The sequence below is a fragment of the Xenopus laevis genome, chromosome 4L (assembly GCF_017654675.1).
Source record: "Xenopus laevis strain J_2021 chromosome 4L, Xenopus_laevis_v10.1, whole genome shotgun sequence".
Lineage (NCBI taxonomy): Eukaryota > Metazoa > Chordata > Amphibia > Anura > Pipidae > Xenopus > Xenopus laevis.
This window is the reverse complement of record NC_054377.1, coordinates 16035995-16055637: the sequence shown is the minus strand read 5'-3', so window position 1 is coordinate 16055637 and position 19643 is coordinate 16035995. Positions and strand designations below refer to the sequence as shown.

At 41.5% G+C, this 19643-nt stretch overlaps 1 protein-coding gene and 1 long non-coding RNA gene across 3 annotated transcripts in view; one reads left to right on the top strand and one right to left on the bottom strand.

The window, feature by feature from the left end:
- The window catches only part of pkp3.L (plakophilin 3 L homeolog), a 61927-nt gene continuing 42284 nt past the window's right edge, over positions 1-19643 (bottom strand). Inside the window, 12 exon segments of one of the 2 annotated variants that reach the window (NM_001093123.1) lie at positions 1-687; positions 2911-2998; positions 3156-3348; positions 3566-3719; positions 4887-5078; positions 5233-5394; positions 5515-5632; positions 6359-6533; positions 6927-7131; positions 7519-7642; positions 9473-10176; positions 10395-10483. In NM_001093123.1, coding sequence (NP_001086592.1) covers positions 652-687; positions 2911-2998; positions 3156-3348; positions 3566-3719; positions 4887-5078; positions 5233-5394; positions 5515-5632; positions 6359-6533; positions 6927-7131; positions 7519-7642; positions 9473-10176; positions 10395-10483 — 2240 coding nt within the window. In that variant the 3' untranslated portion in view covers positions 1-651. 2 annotated transcript variants of the gene reach the window in all.
- Positions 14071-19627, top strand: LOC121402938. The gene is made up of 3 exons (XR_005966878.1): positions 14071-14193; positions 19267-19404; positions 19547-19627. It is a non-coding gene; the product is annotated as an uncharacterized LOC121402938 (long non-coding RNA).

Below are 19643 nucleotides of genomic sequence, written 5' to 3'. Positions count from 1 at the left end.
TTTTTTTTTTGTCAAATTGTATATTTTATTGACGGAGCCGCTGCCCTCAATATTACAAGAATTGCACTAGAAGGAAGAAGGCACTTGTGCGTGAGGTCAAGAAGCAAGCGCACCCACTTAAATACTCCCCTGAGATAAAAAGTATCCAAATTCAATCATATTTCATTTCAATACAAGACAAAGTGAAAGGGCTTGCTTGTTATTTGCAGTCAAAGTGTTACAAAAAAGGTCCTTGAGGATCAATGTAAAAACCCAGTTATCGGCTATCTTCCACCCTTATCTAAAGCAAACGTTGCCGGTGGCCCTTAGGAAACAGGAAAGGAAGGCTTTGGCTACGCACCCCACCAGCACAGGAAGTGAAGGAGCAGAGATCTGCATATCCCAATAAGGCAAATTGTACTTATAGAAAAGTGTTAAATGAGTGTGTGTGTTAGTGCACTCTGAATGCACGCGGCCCACAAATGCACATTCACCTATATAAAATTTAAAAACAAACTATCAATTTATCTACAAAGACCTCCCCCTCTGCTCGGCCACTTGGAACAATGGGAAGTGTGGTGGCGTTTCGGAAGATCATTGACCCCTAGTTAATGTTGGCCTGGTGTTCTTAGTAGAGGAGAGGTATAACTGATCCATCCGCAGGGTAACACATCATGGATTGAGAAAGTCGTCCTTGCGATATCCTTTCTGTAAGAGTAAAAGAAACAATGGCGCCAGATGAGCACATACACCGCACTGGAAACTTGTACCATTAAGGCAACACGACTTACATATATATTACCATTAAACTAGAACTATGGAGGGTTCGCCCAGTAACAGAGGGTAAAAGCTGATTACATGTATATGCCGCAGAGGAGAGGTTTACACTAGAACACAGCAGCAGCACAAAGTAAGTACTATGCAGCCCAGGGTCAGACTGGACATTGGGGGCCCATCGGGTTACAAACCTACGGGGCCCCCCGCGTGCAAGCACGAACACCAGCGGGAGGTGCGCATGCGTGAAAGCCTTGCGCTGCACCGCTAATTTTAGTTTTCGGTCTGGTGAGGCGGTCTGGGCCAGCAGGGGCCAACCGTTTTTTTCCCAGAGTCAGTCCATTCCGACCTTGATGTAGCCAAAGCCATTTTGACATCATCTCCAACAGGAGCTAATAGGGAGGGTTTGGACTCTTCAAGTCCCTTCTTAACCTCAGATTAAGAAGAGGTGAGTTTGGGTGTGCGCTATCTGGAGAATCCCACCCAAACATCAGTACTGTGTCGGACTGGGATGCCAGGGGCCCACCAGAGAACATTAGTCATGGGCTCACGATCCAAACTATTTCTCCTCTTCCTCATCTCACTCTCTTTCTATACCTATTTAGCCTCTCTGTTTCCATACAGAAGGCAGTAATGACCATGAAATAGGCCAAATGGTTAGAAGCAAGAAGACCCACTGACACCTGGGCCCATCGGGAGTTTTCCTGGTTTCCCTGTAGGCCAGTCCGACTCTGCACCAGTAAACTGTACAGGTATGAGACCTGTTATTCAAAATGCTCAGTGCCTGGGGTTTTCCGGATAACGGCTTTTTCTGTAATTTGGATCTTCATACTTTAAGTGGCAGATTTATCAAGGGTCGAATAGTAAATTTGAATTCAAATTTTCCGAGTGTCAGAATTGACACATTCGAATTTTAACCCCCCTATTCGAATCTAAATTCAAATGTGAGATTAATCACACCTCGACCAGTCATAATTTGAATATTCGCCACCTAAAACCTGCGGAGTTCATGAACAAGTCAATGGCAGAGGTCCGTTGAGCCATTTGGAGATGTTAATAGCCTTTTTGACATTGAGTCTTTTTTTCCAGATAAAAAAATCCATTTGTACGAATCGAATACGAATCGAATTTTCGGGAATATTAGATATTCTTCTCTTTTCTTAAATAACCTCCCAGTCGAATTGTGAGTATATTTGAATTTTAAAAAATTCACATGAATTCGAAATTCGACCTTTGATAAATGGACCTCCCTGTCTACTAGAAAATCATGTGTAAACATTAAATAAACCCAATAGGCTGGTTTTGCTTTCAATAAGGATTAATTATATCTTAGTTGGGATCAAGTACAAGCTACTGTTTTATTATAAAAGAGAAATGGAAATTATTTTTAAAAATTTGGATGATTTATATAAAATAGAGTCTATGGGAGACGGCCTTTCCATAATTCTGAGCTTTCTGGATAATGGGTTTCCAGATAACGGATCCCATACCTGTACTACTTTGTGTCAACAATAACATTCTTTCTCCAGTAGGTGGTGCTCATGTTATATCATAGAACACACACTACCTTGAGCGGTTTCAGTATTTGTAGTATTTGTTTGCTGGAAAAAAAAAAAAAAAGGCCCATATACTCTAACGTTTAGTTTAAAAAGTTGTCCAGTCGCATGAAATTTTTGGAAAAAATGAAATGGGACGGGTTCTCCCATCACAAATTTTTCAAAGATCATGAAACATTCACTTGGGTTCATACATGGATTGCATTACTGATATTAACTCAGTCCAGTTGCAGGGCTGCTTAAAACAGTTGTAGTCTGCTGCATGCATCTGTGCAGATAACCATGCTGTGTGTGGATGTCATATGTGCACTGTGCTTTTTATAGTATCTATGCCAATACACTGCAACATAAAGCCTAAACACTTGTGATTGGAGGAGGAAGCAGTATGTGTGCTCAAAAGTCATAGTCCCCTGCATCAGGGAGAGGAGTTGCACTGAATCAACTTTAAAAGCAAACAAAACTAGAATAATAACGCAAATGTTTCATGTATGTATGTATATTTGATTTATACAGCTCTACGTGTGCATGTAGCAATATACAGCAGACAATTAGTTCCCTTTAAATCAGAGAGTGATTATCTATGTAAGGCAAGCCCACTTACCGCCTTGTATTCCCGATGCAACTTGCTGTACTGCCACATGTTGGTGAGGAGGCTGCAGGCTGCCCGAGAGGCTTTATCACTGTCAGGGCTGTAGGGATAAGACATTTTAAGGATCATTCTGACTTCTCAAAGCACTAATACTGGAAGGAGCCATATTGTATCCCTTGACAATCCCATTGCATCATGTGACCATATGCCACCACCCACCCAGTCCCAGCTCACACACATTTAATCCCTTGTCGTACCTGTCTTTCATCTTCTTGATATACATCAACTTGCTGAGCCCATTAAAGTAGGCAATATCTCGGGCTGCGAGGGGCCCAGCCACAGTCAGGTTGTTGAGGATAGCAATGATATTCACAAGCACTTCTGCTGGCGGACATTTCTCTCCTGAATCTGCTGGGAGTTTCTCCAGAAGATGGCTCACTAGCTTGGTGGCTAAGAGAACACAGCAAAGGAAACCCATGAGAATGCTAAACAGGAAAATGCAGCAGATAAAAATGAGGCTTAGTAAATAATATTGGAGATGTAAAACATAGGGAGGTCCAGAGTAGGTGTGTCCTTTATACACCAGCATGGTTGACCGGGAAGTCTAAGTCTAAGAGACTAAGGCATTGACCCTATGGTCACCATGAAGAATGCATAGGGCACTTACACATTTCATCCTTGTTCTTGGCGTGTCTGGACAAGTTGCGGATCAAGCCGGTGAGAGAGCGCAGTTGGTTGTGATCTGCTGTCCGCAATCGATCCAGAACTGGGTTCAAAATACGCTCCTGGTCCAGTGCCACCTGACTCAGAACGGATGCCCACTGTGAGGACACAAATATAACTGTATTAATAGATTTATTTTCCCTCTAAAACACTGTAAGTCAAAGAATATTGCCAGTGTGCCGGCCGATGTTCCCATAAGGGCTCACAGAGACGCCCAAACCTGGCTGTTTAACCCTGGAAACTCCCACTTGCAATGACTTGAAACTACACACACACACTTTTTGGACTAAAACCCTACTAATTAAGCATATGACAGGCTGCATGGCTTCTTAGCTGGCTAAAGAACCCCCTTTAAAGAATACCACAGTGTACCATGAACCTGAGTGAGGCTAATGAACACTTTTAGATTGTAAGCTCTCTTGGGCAGTGCCCTTTTCACCTTTTGTATCGGTTACTGGTCGCTATTTATGTAATTCTGTATGTTCTTTGTATAAACCTATTTAATTACAGTCCTGCGAAAAATGTTGGTACTCTAAAAATACATGTTAATAATAGTAATTATAATAAGTTCTGATGTACAGCTGCTTAGATATCAGCACAACATTTAAAAAAGCTGCTGGCTTGAAGGCAGTAGGTCAGGAGGGCCCATACTTTACTAATGTGAGGTCTACTTTTAGTGATGTTGTCCCATTATGATCTACATCCATAAAAGCATTGTTAGCATTCTGTTCCATGGAAAATATTACTTAAATATTATATTGATTTATGAGAGAATTTATATTGCTATATTTAACTGACAACTTCTTATGTAACCTTAACGTAATAAATAGCTGAATATGTTCATCATCACACGTTTATACTGCCTAAAGGTGACCATACACGATAAGATCCACTCGTTTGGCGAGGTTTCCAAAAGAGTGGATCTTTCCCCGATATGCCCACCGACAGCAGGATGATATCAGGTTAATCCGAACGATCTGATTATACAAAGGAATTGGCGCAGACAAATTGTAGGACCTCATAAACTATCCGATGTGGTCCTCAATCTGCCAGATAAATATCAGGACCGATATCAGCAGCTTTAATCTGCCCGGGTATGGCCACCCTTACCCTTCTCTCAGGCACGCAATGGTAATGAAATACACCATCCTCTCCTATGACTGACCATTCATTTCTTTTCTGTCAAGGTTCCAGCCTGATGTAATTCATCTAATATCCCTAAATCTGAAAATGCTGGGATTTTTTTTTTTTTTTTAATGGTTTACCCTGCGGTCTCCAGCGGTGATGTTCTGCAGGGCTCCTGCCGCTGCCTCTGTGGTGTATTTGTTCAGTTCACAGTGCTGCAGCAGCCGGTTGTAAAGATTGACTATCTGCGGGTGCCATAGTAACTCCATTCCTTTGGGATCCCTTGAGATCTCTGTGAAGGTGGCTATGTCTGCACCCTGCTGCTGCTGTTGCTGGAAAAGACATCAGGACTTGTATTATCAGAAAAGGACACTGGGACCTTCATACCATCTCAGTAGGGGAAAACTTCTGTTCTATACATTTGTTCTACTGCCACTGAATCAAAATAAAATGTAGAACAGAGTGCTCTGAAGTCCCACCGCTTACCTCTTTAAGTTTGCGGCTCTGGGGAGTGAAGCATCCCACCATATCACCCGCTGTGGTACGTCCTCTCTGACCGCCCTCCAACCTCTGCAAGCTGGACGGTGGCATCTCATCGTACAGACGGTAAGACAGATTCCTCAGCACGCACACTACATTCTCCACACTCTGCGATGGAAGGGAAGAAATCAGACAATAATGCATCTCTCCCACTACTGCCCTTCTAAATATCATAATGTGCCTCTTTTTTTTTTAAAGATTCTAACCCACACTTCAGACCACTCTCACCTTGTCTTCAGACTTTCCAGACTGCAAAGCATTGTTTGTGTAGGAGACCAGGGAATCCAGCAGACCTGGGCACTCGCGCATTTTCTGACGCGTCTCAGGGCTTGCTGAGCTCAAGTTCCTGCAGGGAAAATCGATACTTCGTCATCAGTGAACCCCACGAATAAAGTCCCCAAGTTGTAATGACCGGGATTGTTAATGCAACCATGGGTAACACAACAGTCAAACAAATGGGGCTATCCGTCACTCCAAGGAATCCACAAGGCCAAAATAAAGTAAAAACAATATGCCTTGTTTCGGATTTCCGCTCCTTGAAGCTGTGGGTCTGGGGCTGGTGCACCTGGACCATTTGTTACACTCGGTGATTAATTGACATTGGCACTGTAGCACCTTTTCCTCCTTTCTTTCTTGCACATTTATTTATCCTCTGTATCCTTTCCTCTGAGATCAGCACCCACTATCCATAATAATATAGAACTAGTACAAAGAAGAACTGAGCAACTGGGATATTGGGGGCAAGCTTCTGAAATATAGTGCACTGTTTGCCTTGAGACAAAGCACAATGACTTATCCCTGTTGTTCAGGTCTTCTGTGTGTGTGCCAGTTCTGTTTTCCTTTGGAGCTGAATTTGTGCTCAGCACAGTAGAACCCCTGTACACCCCTGATGGCTGGTCTGATTAGGGACCCAGTTACTATTGTCCATAGATAGAGGTGTAGAAGTGTTAAGGAGCCAACAGCAGCTCCACAGTCCTCAGCAGACACAATACAGAATGCATTGCTTAACTAAAAGTTAAAACACCATAACACACTTTGCAGAGTATATTTGGAGCCATAAAAAATGGAATACCTGAGGTAACCAGTAGCGTTGTAAAATATTTCTGCTTCCGAAACATTCTGCTGGATAACGGCAGAGCCGGCAGTTCCAGAGAGAGGAGAAAGTACCCTCTGTGTGAGTTGGTTTAAGGTGTCCCTTGCCAGCCTTGCTTTCAGGTTATCACTTGATGACAGGTTCCACAAGATACCTGTAATGGAGAAAGAGCGAGTGTGAGAAGTGTACAGGCAGATATGGCTGGTTAAGATGGGGGTGCGCATTCCCAAGAAATAGGGGAAAGTCTGCAACCCACATAAAGGAAATAAGACCCACCACTTCTGGAAGGGTTAACAACCAAATAAGTGGGGACATTGGCAGCCCTAATATTTTGCCCTGATATTGAGAGCAACCCGACAGGATCAGTTAAAACTGCCTCCATGATGGCACCTCTGGCAATAAACTGAAACCGGTGATTTTTTACAAATACAAAACTTTGCATATGGTCAACTTGAGCATCTGCGAGGAGCATAGTATGAAAGGCTAAATATATATAGCTCTTTATCTGAGTAAATTAGATGAGAAAGTTGAGAAGGAGGGAGAGAACCTGTAACATTCTTTCTGAGTTCATCATCGGGCTCTTCCAATGCAGTCATCAGTTCATAAATGCCATTCTCCTCCACCAGAGCCATCTTGTTCTCAGGGTTGTCATAGATGAGGTTACGCATGGCGCCTGTGGCATGGCGCTGGACTTCTTGGTTATCGCAGTTCAACAGCTTCACCAGCTTGGGGATGGCCTGCAGGCTGCGTGCCTTTGAGGTGCAAAAGAAAAAGAATTGTTTTATTGTCTTTGCTCTCCCTGGTCTATTTGGGGGCTGTGCTTCTGTTATGAACATGTCCCAGGGTATCACTATATATAGGTCTGATTGGCAGCTGTGCACTAGGATTATCATGACTGTGAATCATTCCTCTATTCTTCAACTTCTAGAGTTTAACTGGAGGCTGAATAAGACACATGGCGCCTATAATAATTCATGAAACATAATCTCATCTTCTGTTTGGCAGCAGGAACCTCCCATTCCCTTTTCACATCCAGCCACTATTATAACCAGCTCTGCTATTTCCTGCTGATAAGCACATAAAGTGACACCTGATTCTAATGAAAAGAGTGTGAAACATGCAATCACTGTGGGTCTCACCTGCTTTTTGGCCTCGCCGTCACTGTAGCATCGATGCTGTATATACGCAGCACCCAGAACCTGCAGGTTTGCATCGGAAGCCATTAAATACTTCACTGCCATTGGCATGTCCATATCATCAAACCTGAATGAGGCAGAAGCATACATTAATAAGTCATATCCTTACAGGCTGGAGACAGGTTGATATAAAAACAGTAAAACAGAGCCGGTTCTGTCTGCTGTATTTTGATGGTGGGCTAGGGGGCAGTACAAGGCTTTACTAGTGTTTTCACTTGATATCTAGATTAGGGATGCACCGAATCCAGGATTCGGTTCGGGATTCGGCCAGGATTCGGCCTTTTTCAGCAGGATTCGGATTCGGCCGAATCCTTCTGCCTGGTCGAACCGAATCCTAATTTGCATATGCAAATTAGGGGCAGGAGGGAAATTGCGGGACTTTTTGTCAGAAAACAAGGAAGTAAAAAATGTTTTCCCCTTCCCACCCCTAATTTGTATATGCAAATTAGGGCTCGGATTCGGTTCGGTATTCGGCCGAATCTTTCGTGAAGGATTCGGGGGTTCGGCCGAATCCAAAAAAGTGGATTCGGTGCATCCCTAATCTGGATACACAACCCTTATATTAGTGTCAGTGGATAATGGAAAGGCCCAGCAACAGAGGCAGAGCTTATAGCAAAACACTAGCACATAGATATGAACATGCAGTGCCAGATTTAGGGTAGGGCCAATAGAGCTCCGGCCTTGGCTCCAGCACCAGATGGGCTTATTGTGGAAAAATATTTTAACAGAATACAAAGACATAGGGGCAAATGCACTAAGCGACGAAAATGTGCTAGCGATGGCTTCGCCGCACTTCGCCACACTTTGTTTCGCCAGGGCAGCTCAAATTCACAAAAATTCGAAGTTGCGCCCAGGGAGGCGAAAGATAGCGAAGTTGCGCTATAGCGTTAATTGGTCAAGCAAAGCGAAGTTACGCTAGCGATGCCTAATTTGCATACGGCGCCAAGTTCAAGTACAATGGACGTATATGCAGCATAAACTACATTACACGACACAAGCCTGGGAAACATTCATTAAATAAAATAGAGGTCTTATATTGCCTTACACATGTGCCCACTGTATAGTTTAGGTGCCATATGTTAGGAAATGTAGGGGGGGGAAGGAGGGTACCCCCAAAAAAAAATTCGATCTTTTTTCAGCCCTGAAAAATATAAAAGACGCCAGCATTTTTTGGGACTTAGAAAAAAAAGTTCAACTATTTTTGAAGATCCTCCTATCTATTCTATTGCACTTTGCCTGGTCTGAGGTGACGAAGTCAAGTCTGGCGCAAGAGGTAACGTTCAGTAAAATCCGCAAGTTAGTGAATTAGCGTAGTTACGTCCCTTCACCAGAGCGCAACTTTGCCTGTCGTTGGGGAGCGAAGTAGCACTAGAGTATGTCTACTTCGCTAACGAATTTACGCCAGCACCCGTTAGTAAATCAGCGAAGTGCCAAAATGACATCACACTGGAGAATTTTCGCTAGCATTAGCCACTTCGCCCTTTAGTACATTTCCCCCATATTATCTTGTGAAAAGTGTTTTACTTTTAGCTGAACTACAGTTTCCAGCACCCCAATGACAGCAGCAGGTCATTATCACTTGAACAAACCCCACAGAGATATAAAAATGTGCTGAGTGTGAGCAAAGAATTTACCCTGGCCGCAAAATGCAGAGCTGAATAGCAAGACCACCAGTTTCCATTACCGAGTATGTGCACTGGAAATCAGCTTCCGGCGAACATGCCCTTATTTGGAGATCAGTAACTAAAAGACTGGGGGCATTTAATATCCTTTGGAGGAATGCAATTGGCCCTCAGGACTCCATCTAAACAGCCCCATATGGAGATTCCCAACTGCTGAACAGGGTTATGTTTTTGCCTTTTATGGATCCAATTCAGGTAAGTCACTTACTACTTACCCACTGGTGAAAGAGTGCTGGCTCATCAGGCTTTTGTGGCCATCAAACATATCGATGCCTCGAATTTCCTGCACTTGGTTACCAGACTCAGCAAGGCTCCGTACTGAAGGTGCCCTAGAATTATGTTCCATCATGTTTGTTACATAGGTGGAGCCAATGCCACCTGATGATTGCTGCAACTGTTGCATCTGCTGAATTTGCTGCATTTGCTGCATTTGCTGTTGGGAGCCTGTATTGATAGTGCCATAGGGAGCAGAACCCACTCGGTTGCGGTTGGTAGTCTGGAAGCGTTGGAGGGTGCGCATTGCAGGGGCACGGATAGTTCTAGTTTGTGCCACCTCTGCCCTTTCCACCCAAGAACTGCCTCCACCATCTTGCCCAATGTTGCCTGACAGAGATCTCTGGAGCATTGGTCCAGCGCTGGAAGTAGACATCTGACGGCCATAAAAGGATGACTGAGAGGCTGATCCCTGATTGTAGCGTTCTTCTCCATCTCCAATTCGCAGGGAGCGTAGAGACATTGAATCATAATCTCCCCGGGCTGGGTACATCTTTTCATGGTAGGAAGTTGGGCGGGAAGTGGTATAACCACGTGGCTGAGAAGCTACACTGATCCTCTGGTTGCCCCCAACATCCACAGCAGAACGAGATGAGTAGCCTGGACGCATTCCTCCCACCGATGAATATCCTGAAGTACGAACAGCCTGCAAAAAAAATATGCTTTTGTAAATAAGGCAAGACTAAGATCTCATAACCTGATATTTCAGGGGAAGTACAGTAATTGTATCCTTCACTTATCAGTTGATCCACTCTCCCACTTTTACCTCCAGCGTGAACCAGAACAAGTAAGGGGACAGCATCACTAGGTCCACTGCTAACCCCTCATGCACACCCTTATTTTCCTCCATCACTTGATACTTACAGACATCCTTGGTTCGCTGTTAAGAACCTGTGAGCGGGAACTGTAAGATGCTGACGCAGATCCATATTGTGTTCTGGGCAAGAAGACGTCTGTGAGGAAACAACCAAACAAACACCCTTTAGACAATGCCAATATAGACGATGTACCCCCAATCTATGGCCAAGAGTACAAACAGCAACTTGTGGTGCTATAGCCTCCACAGCTTTTCCACATTCACAACGTAGTGAAACAATGTTACAGATCACCCCAAATGACACTAATGGGAAGGCCCAATGTGCTACACCCCACAAGTGTGATACAATGAGAATAAAAGACCAGGAGAAACAGAAAACGTAGGCTCTGTGCATTGCGGAGGCCATAAAAGGCAAGTGAAACACTGGTAATTAAAGGGATTGTTCACCTTCCAAACACATTTTTAGTTCAATTGTTTTCAGATTGTTCTCCAGAAATAAAGACTTTTTTCAATTGGTTTCCATTTTCTATTTTTGTACCGTTTTTCCAAAATCTACATTTAAAGTTGAATGTTCCTGTCTCTGGTGTTTCAGTCTGGCAACTCGGGGATCCAGGAGCAGACTCTGAATTGTTACAGTTTTGCGACATTTAGTTGATACATTTCTCAGCAGCATCTCTGGCGTATTAGTAAATATTGTATCAATTCTAACAGCTGCCGTTAGTAAGTAAACCTTAAAACAAGTGAATGTAAAATTGAGGAGGGTGCTATTCTAAGAACATTTGCAAAGTATATATGAAAGGATACATGTACCGTTAACATGAATGAATTTTGTTACAACAGCGCCACCTGCTGGTCATTTACCAACCAGTTTGACCACCAAGTAGTCAAGAAAGTTGTCAGGAGAAAGAAAGAGGCTGCTCTGATGTTCTGCTTAGGGAAGATTTTAATTTCTAATTTTTTTTCTCACCAGAAGAACCACAGAGCAGCCTCTTTCTTTCTCCTGACAATTTCCTTGACTACTTAGTGGTCAGACTGTTTAGAAAATGACCAACAGGTTGGTAAGGTGAACAACCCTTTAATATGTGAGATCAAAATCATAAGAAACACGGTTCATGTATCTTGCAGTTTTGCAGCAGTTGAAGCTGATAAAACATTTATCAAGTGCAACCTTTTGTGCAAGTGAATGACACCTAACTTATAACCAATTAAAAGCAAGGCAAAACAAACCACATCTAAATACCCCTCCAATTTGCCCTTCTGGAAACAGAATTTTTTCCTCCATGAGGCAGTCAGACCAGTCCCTGGATTAACTTTGAACAATGAGTTTATTTTAGTAATCTCGCGTTTTCTCTCTTGCGAAAAAGACATCCGACCCTTTCTTAAACTATGTATAAACTCTACAACTTCCCAGCTCTCACTGTAGTAACACATGTTCACCCCTTAACCACATTAAGGGCAAAAGTAACCTACACGGGCATGGCAGAAAAGTCCTATTTTAAAAAGTCCTATTTTTAAATGTTGGAAGATACGGTATGTATTTTCGTATACCAGCCACCTTTTCTGTTTATCCTATTTTGCTAAAGAAATTAGGGATGCACCGAATCCACTATTTTAGATTCGGACAAACCCCTGAATCCTTCGCAAAAAAGATTCGGGCGAGTACCGAACCGAATCCTAATTTGCATATGCAAATTAGCGGTGGGAAGGGGAAAAATGTTTTATTTCCTTGTTTTGTGACAAAAAGTCACGTGATTTCCCTCCTGCCCCTAATTTGCATATGCAAATTAGGATACGGTTCAGTTTGGCTGGGCAGAAGGATTCAGCCGTATCCTGCTGAAAAAGGCCGAATCCTGGATTCGGTGCATCCCTAAAAGAAGTAAAACCCATTATTATTTAAAGGAACAGTAACATCAAAAAATTAAAGTGTTTTAAAGTAATAGAAATATAATGCAGTGTTGCCCTACACTGGTAAAACTGGTGTGTTTGCTTCAGAAGCACTACTATTGTTTATATAAATAAGCTGCTGTGTAGCAATGGGGGCAGCCATTCAAAGGAGAAAAGGTTCAGGTTACAAAGCAGACAACAGATAAGCTCTGTAAAACATAATGGTGTTATCTGTTATCCACTATTTAACCTGTGCCATATAGACTTTTTTCAATTTCCACCATTGCTACACAGCAGCTTGTTTATATGAACTATAGTAGTGTTTCTAAAGCAACCACAGCAGTTTTACCAGTGCAGAGCAACAGTACGTGATATGTGAATTGCTTTAAAACGATTTAATTTTTTTGATGTTACTGTTCTTTTAGGCAATAGATACAACATATTCATTGCTAAACAAGGGGTCATACTTCCCCTTTAAAGCTCTAGTGCGGGCTCGTAGCAATGAAACTGGGCTTCTCTTGTGTAAATTAGTGTAATAAGATGTTTGTCCAGTCTGCGCAAGGTTTGAAATCTCATAATGACTGATGAATGTCATAACAATCACACAGTGTTCCAGTGTTTGTGTGTGGTGTGAACGGCAGCCCTTTGTAGTGTTACTTCATACAATGTGACCTTGGAATGCAGTGTAATGGGATTCCTACTACGGGAAGAGTGAGAATGCAGACGCACTCACCTTACAGATGAGTTTCTCGCTCGCAGCGACTATTGAATAAGTATAATGAGCATTTACATTGTACTGAGAACCGAGAGTACCTACTTAAACCAATTACTAGGTGATGTGTAAAATAAAGGTCGATTTTCACAGTGCTTCGGGCAAAAGATTTCGATTGTTTGTATTGTGGGGCAGGGGACTAGTGTACCAGAAATAGGAAACCATTATATTGTCGAACTACAAGACTCAGCATTCCTCCAACAGCCAGTGGTGTAACTAGAATCAGTGATCCCCAACCAGTAGCTCGTGAGCAACATGTTGCTCTCCAACCACTTGGATGTTGCTCCCAGTGGCCTCAAAGCAGGAGCTTATTTTTGAATTCCAGGCTTGGAGGCAAGTTTTAGTTGTATAAAAACCAGGTCTACTGCCAAACAAAGCCTCAGTGTAGGTTGCCAATTCTCATAGGGGCTACTAAATGGCCAATCACAGCACTTATTTGGCACCCCAAGAAAATTTGTAATGCTTGTGTTGCTCTCCAACTCCTTTTACTTCTGATAGTTGCTCATGGGTTCAAAAGGTTGGGGATCCCTGAACTAGATGATACTGGGCCCCACAGCAAATACATTTTTGGTTCCCAAAACATTCCCAGTGGTTGTTTTGCCAATATATGTTGAAATTGATCATTAATTAGGGCCTCATGGGGCCCCTATACCTCCTGGGCCCCCCTGCAGCCGCATGGTCTGCTTTCTCTGTAGTGACGTCTTTGCCAACAGCCCATTATAAAGGTTTTACGATTGATGGCTCTGCACCATCTGGATCTGCTGCTGCACTAAAATACTTCTCGGCATAGGCATTGTATGAGGATAATTATAATATTAATAATGTATTTGTATTGTGCAACTCTATTGAAAACCACTGAAGCTTTATAAATAAGTCATAACATCTAAAAAAAAAAAAAAAAAAATCTGGAAGCAGGCCTGAATCCCAGAGAATCCCAATGACTGTTCTATGGAAATGCAACTTCCAATAAAAAGGTGCCGGCGCAGTTCTTGAGGGTGCGGATCTGCAGTTGGTGGCTCTCCAGATGTAGCTGAACTATTGTTCTCAATGGCTGGCGTGGAGATATTTACCCTCTATGCCTTAGGATAAATACTATTAAATGTTCAGGGACAGTGTCTGATGGGACAAGCAGGCGCCTCAAATCAATGGAAGGCCCCATGGCTCCTTTAACCTGTTCGATGGCTTTCCAGGTAACTGCAGCAATGTCTTTTTTCTCAAAATTTTCTGTAAAACTGCTTAAAGCATCACTGAAAAATGAATTGACATGTTTAGCACAAACATGAAAGGAAACATAAATGACATCTGTAGAGAGGGCTGCTGGCCCCAGGCCCTGCCTTGTTTAAAACCAGCTCTGAATGTAATTTTATTTTGCATATGCCTAATGGGACTTGTAATATGCTTTTAGGTCAGGAAAATTAAAGGGATTGTTCATCTTTGAATTGACTTTTAGAATGATGTAGAGATTGATATCCTGAGACAATTTGCAGTTGGTCTTCATTTTTTATTTGTGGTTTTTATTCAGCAGCTCTCCAGTTTTAAATTTTCAGCAATCTGGTTGCTAGGGTCCAAATTACCCTAGAAGCATGCATTGATTTGGATAAGAGACTGAAATATGAATAGGCGAGGACCTGATGAGTAATAAAACGTAGCAATAACAATACATAATAATATGTAACTTAGTAAGTAAGGTTGAAAAAAAGACACACGTCCATCAAGTTCAACCTTTTTACTTTTTTTTTTTTTTTAAATGATTGCCAGTTGATTCAGAGGAAGGCAAAAAAAACCCCATCAGAAGCCTCTCCAATTTGCCTCAAAAAAAAAAATTCCTTCCGGACTCCAAAATGGCAATGGGACCAGTCCCTGGATCAACTTGTACTATGAGCTATCTCCCATAATCCTGTATTCCCTCACTTGCTAATAAGCCATCCAACCCCTTCTTAAAGCTATCTAATGTATCAGCCTGTACAACTAATACATTTGTAGCCTTATAGAGTATTTGTTTTTTAGATGGGGTCAGTGACGCCCATTTGCAAGCTTGAAAGAGTCGGAAGAAGAAAATAATTAAACTATAAAAAAATGAAGGCCAATTGAAAAGTTACTTACAATACGCCATTCTATAACATTCTAAAGGTGAAGTGTAAGGTCAACCACCCCTTTAAGCACCAGGCCCTCTTGCATAGGAATGCACCACACTCTGCAGCTTGCACCAAATGCTCCATGAAACGTGCAGTTAATATATCGGCAGCTGTAGTGAATATGGCACAAGTACTGGGTGTATTGTGTGCATAGTGCACCCCTAATTTTCACTTTTGCATGTTGAATCTCATTCATTACTGGGAGGCCTTAAAGTGGTGGTTCACGGTTAACTTTTAGTATGTTATATAGAATGGCTTATTGTAAGTAACTTTTCAATTGGTCTTCATTTTTTTTTATAGTTCTTTTTAATCATTTGCATTCTTCTTCTGACTCTTTCAAGCTTTCAAATGAGGGTCACTGACCCCATCTAAAAAAACAAATGCTCTGTAAGGCTACAAATGTATTGTTATTGCTTGAAAGTGAATCGTGAAGAAACGGTTTACGGCATGAGTGGATCTGTTTACTGTAGTTAGACGCTGAGACGGCTAGGAACAGGTATGTTTGAAGCTTGTGAACAAAAGAATCGACTGAACAGGTAATGAAATAAAAAAGGTGCCACTTTTTCTCAAGTTCGGTTAGGTATAGCAACCAAATGAATACTTGGGGTGGTTAGCCATTGAGTTAACTTTTAGTATCATATAGAGAGTGATATTCTGAGACAATTTTCAATTGTTTTTCATTTTTTATTATTTGTGGTTTTGCAGTTAATTTTTATTCAGCAGCTCTGCAGTTTGCAATTTTAGCAGTCTGGTTGCAACGGTCCAAATCACTCTAGCGACCAGGCACTGATATGAATAATAGACTGGAATATTAATAGGAGAGGGCCTGAATAAAAACAAGAGTAATAAAAAGAACAATAACAATACATTTGTAGCCTTACATGTTGTTTTTTTTTAGATGGGGTCAGTGACCCCTATTTGAAAGCTGGAAAGAACTATAAAAAAATAAATAATGGAGACCAATTGAAATGTTGCTTTGAATTGGCCATTATATAACATACTGAAAGTTAACTTAAAGGTGAACCTCACCTTTAAAGGAACAGTAACAAAAACAAAGTGTTTTAAAGGAATGACAATATAATGTAGTGAAGTGCTGTACTGGTACAACTGGTGTGTTTGCTTCAGAATTCATATATTGTAACCTCTGCACACCTGTACTTCACTCTCCCTGCTTATGGTGGTGCTGGACTTCCGTAGACCGGGCAAGGTTCCTTAGCAACAGCGAAAAGAAGTAACCGGAACCGCACATACACCATTTTTTTAGCAGTCGAGGAATATTTATTGTGCCACCAACAAGATCAACGTTTTGACAAAGCAAGGTATAAGGCATCATTTCTTGGGGGGGGTCCTTTGTTTTAATAACAGATACAGACATTTGTATTGGAATAACTGATCACAAGGGTTAATATAAATCTACCTAAAAACCATGGTTATTTAGGGTAGAACTACACGGTGCACTTCCACGCGTTCTGACGTGATGAGAGGAAACGCAAGCATCGCATTGGATGTGCCGAATCTAATCTCACGTACAAGCGGATTGCACCCGACGCATCACGACTGTTGGATGCGAACGCTACATGTTGCCTCTTCATCCCACAGTTGTGTCGTGCCAGATGCAATCAGCTTGTACGTGCGACATTTGTATTACTTACATCCGACGCGACGCTTGCGTTTCCTCTCATCGCGTCGAAATGCATGGAAGTGCACGTGTAGTTCTACACTTAGTCTCAAGTTCATGGAAATATTAGATCATTTTGCCCAAAACTGTACCTTATTAATCAACGATTGTGGCAGTGCCTTGCCTTCCCAGCTGCCTATGCATTCTTATATTAAAATCATATGACTATGAATCGACACATAATCTCTAATTAGAAGTGTTTTGCTGGGAATGTCAAGCGCTGCCTACAATAACATCTGATTGCAGAGAGTCTGAGGTCACTGCTTGGAGTAAAGCCAGTGGCTGAATGTGATGTTGTCTCTGAGATACTCAGTGTTACACTGCTAGACCCTGAGACAGCACAGCCTTTGGGACTATCCCTGTATTTAACGTTTACACTCAAAATAATTTAAAAGGGATAATCTGTCAAGTGACTGCCCCACCTTCGCCATTCAGGAATGCAGTCTGACACTCCTGTCATAACTATTTTACCCCTGGAGCACTGCCTCTCAGAATTACCACTTTCCTATTCCCCTTTCCCTATTGCCACTATTCCTGTTGTTCTGGCTGGCCAAACAATGTTTAGGAGAACATTTTCTTAAAAGCCTGCATTAACAAGATTTGAAGCTGACCCGCTGTAGCATTTTCAGGTTGTCACATTTAGGGATTAAGAGAAATCACACGATGCCCCAGCAATCGCCACAGCATGAAAAACCGCTGGGACAATCCACACGGTGCAAAAATTGTATGAATCTTCGTTTCGTACGATAGTATCTTTGCTTCTATGGCCAGCTTTAATCTGTCAACTAGTAATGACATACTAACAACATGGTTTTAGCCATTTTCCCTACTCCAGACTAAAGGTAAAAAGTTCTATATAATAAACAGCTTATTTTTTAACCGTACATAAAGCGCATGCTTCAATGGACACCACTACTGTTGAAAACAAATGATTTACTTGAATTCTGAAAAACCTATAGCCTGCTCTACTGCTTCTATTCTTCAAAGGGCAAGTCAAGCCCAAAAAAAAAAAACTACCTAATAAAAGAAAACTTAATTCTAAGCAACATTGCAATGTACATTCATTACAAATGTTGTATAGTTTTTAAGTTATGTGATATCATCAGATAGGAAATACATGGAGAGATATTTATTGGTAGCCAATATATATCTTTTAACCTGTCCGATCCACTGAATTACTGATTGCCATGGTACGAAAATTGTCAGGACACTCTACATGGCCCGAAAATTGTACAAATATTTGTTTTGTTTCAGACCTGTCATTGCTGGGGAACCAAGAGTTTTGCAACATTGTTTAAAAAGTAACAACTAGGAGTTAAGCAAATGCTGCTTTCAATAGCAATTGCATTTTACACATCATTTTAAAAGCACAAAAACTCTTAAATAAATGCATATTGGAAAGATGCTTAGAATTATGTATTTTTTTAGGCAAATTTTTATTTTGGGGTTGACTTGCCCGTTACCGTTTTTGCTGTTCTGCAGGGCCCAGTGGAGGGGATGAAAGAGTGGGACTTGTATAAGAGAGAGAGAGAGAGAGAGAGAGAGAGAGAGAGAGAGAGAGAGAGAGAGATTTATATATCCATCTATCTCTATCTCTATCTATCTATCTCTATATATCCAAATAGCAAAGAAACCGCACTCCAGGTCTTTTAAGGTGAAAAAATCAAATCATATTTATTTCGATGTTTCGGCTCCTAACTCAAGCCGTCCTCAGGAAGTGATAACACTTCTGCCCAATTTTCGGCCAGATATCGGGTAGGCCTGTTGCAGGTCTCGGCCCACTGGTTGCTTTTATCAACCCGTGTATGACCACCTTAATTTGTAGCAGACTAACACAACTAACTGCTGATGGTTTGCAAAGGCACTTGTGTTAATTAGCACCGATGTTCAAAAATGCTCACAAAATCAATTAAGTGACTTGCTCAAGACTACAAGGGGTCAATTGGTGTAGCCTGTAAACACACACCCTCTCCAATTTGACATCAGCATTCACTTAACCAAAAGTTTATGTTTCTTTTTGTGTAAGTATTCAGTGCAGTGAGGATAACCAGAAAAGTTGACCAACTGCATGGGTGCCATATTGGTTAAATGATCTTTAATAAGCACATCACACTGTGTATGACCAGGTTTAGACCATAAGCAGTTTAGTAGAGGCTCCTCCTCATGATGAAGTGCACGTTTATATATACATATTTAATATGTATTAATTATTACTATGTGCTGTTAATGCTCATCTCTGTACTAACAAAAAATAAATTTCTGCATAAACGACCACTCGTAGGACTCGTATCAGTGTCCAGCCATGAACTCAACGGAATGTCAAGTGACACTTGAGTTAAGCTTGTGCACTTACAACACTGCAGCAAGAGATTAGTAACAATGCATTCTTTTAATAAATATAAAGAAAATAAATTAGAATTGTCTCTGATTTGTATTCTTCTATCCTATAGTCACGCTACTCATGACTGAAAATCAAAGGAATCAGAACTCTTTTTCTAATTTGACTAGTCCTCCAATTGAAATGGATCCCTCTGTATTGGCAGTTCAGTAACAGATGTTGGACAACAAGTTATATTCCTGCTCTACAAGTAAAGCCCTTTTACTGCTAGAATTTATTTTATGCCACCAACCTAAAGATCCTTCTAATAGTTTCCTTTCAATATTTCAAAACAACCTTCTGTATCCAATCTATGCTGTCGTTTATTTCTTTTAATGTCTCTGTTCCTGAAGATGGATTCAGATGAGTAGACATGTTTCACCATTAATTGAGGACAGCGAAAGCCTTGGTTACATCTGTATTTGTTTAGTTTCATCATGGAAGAGAGCA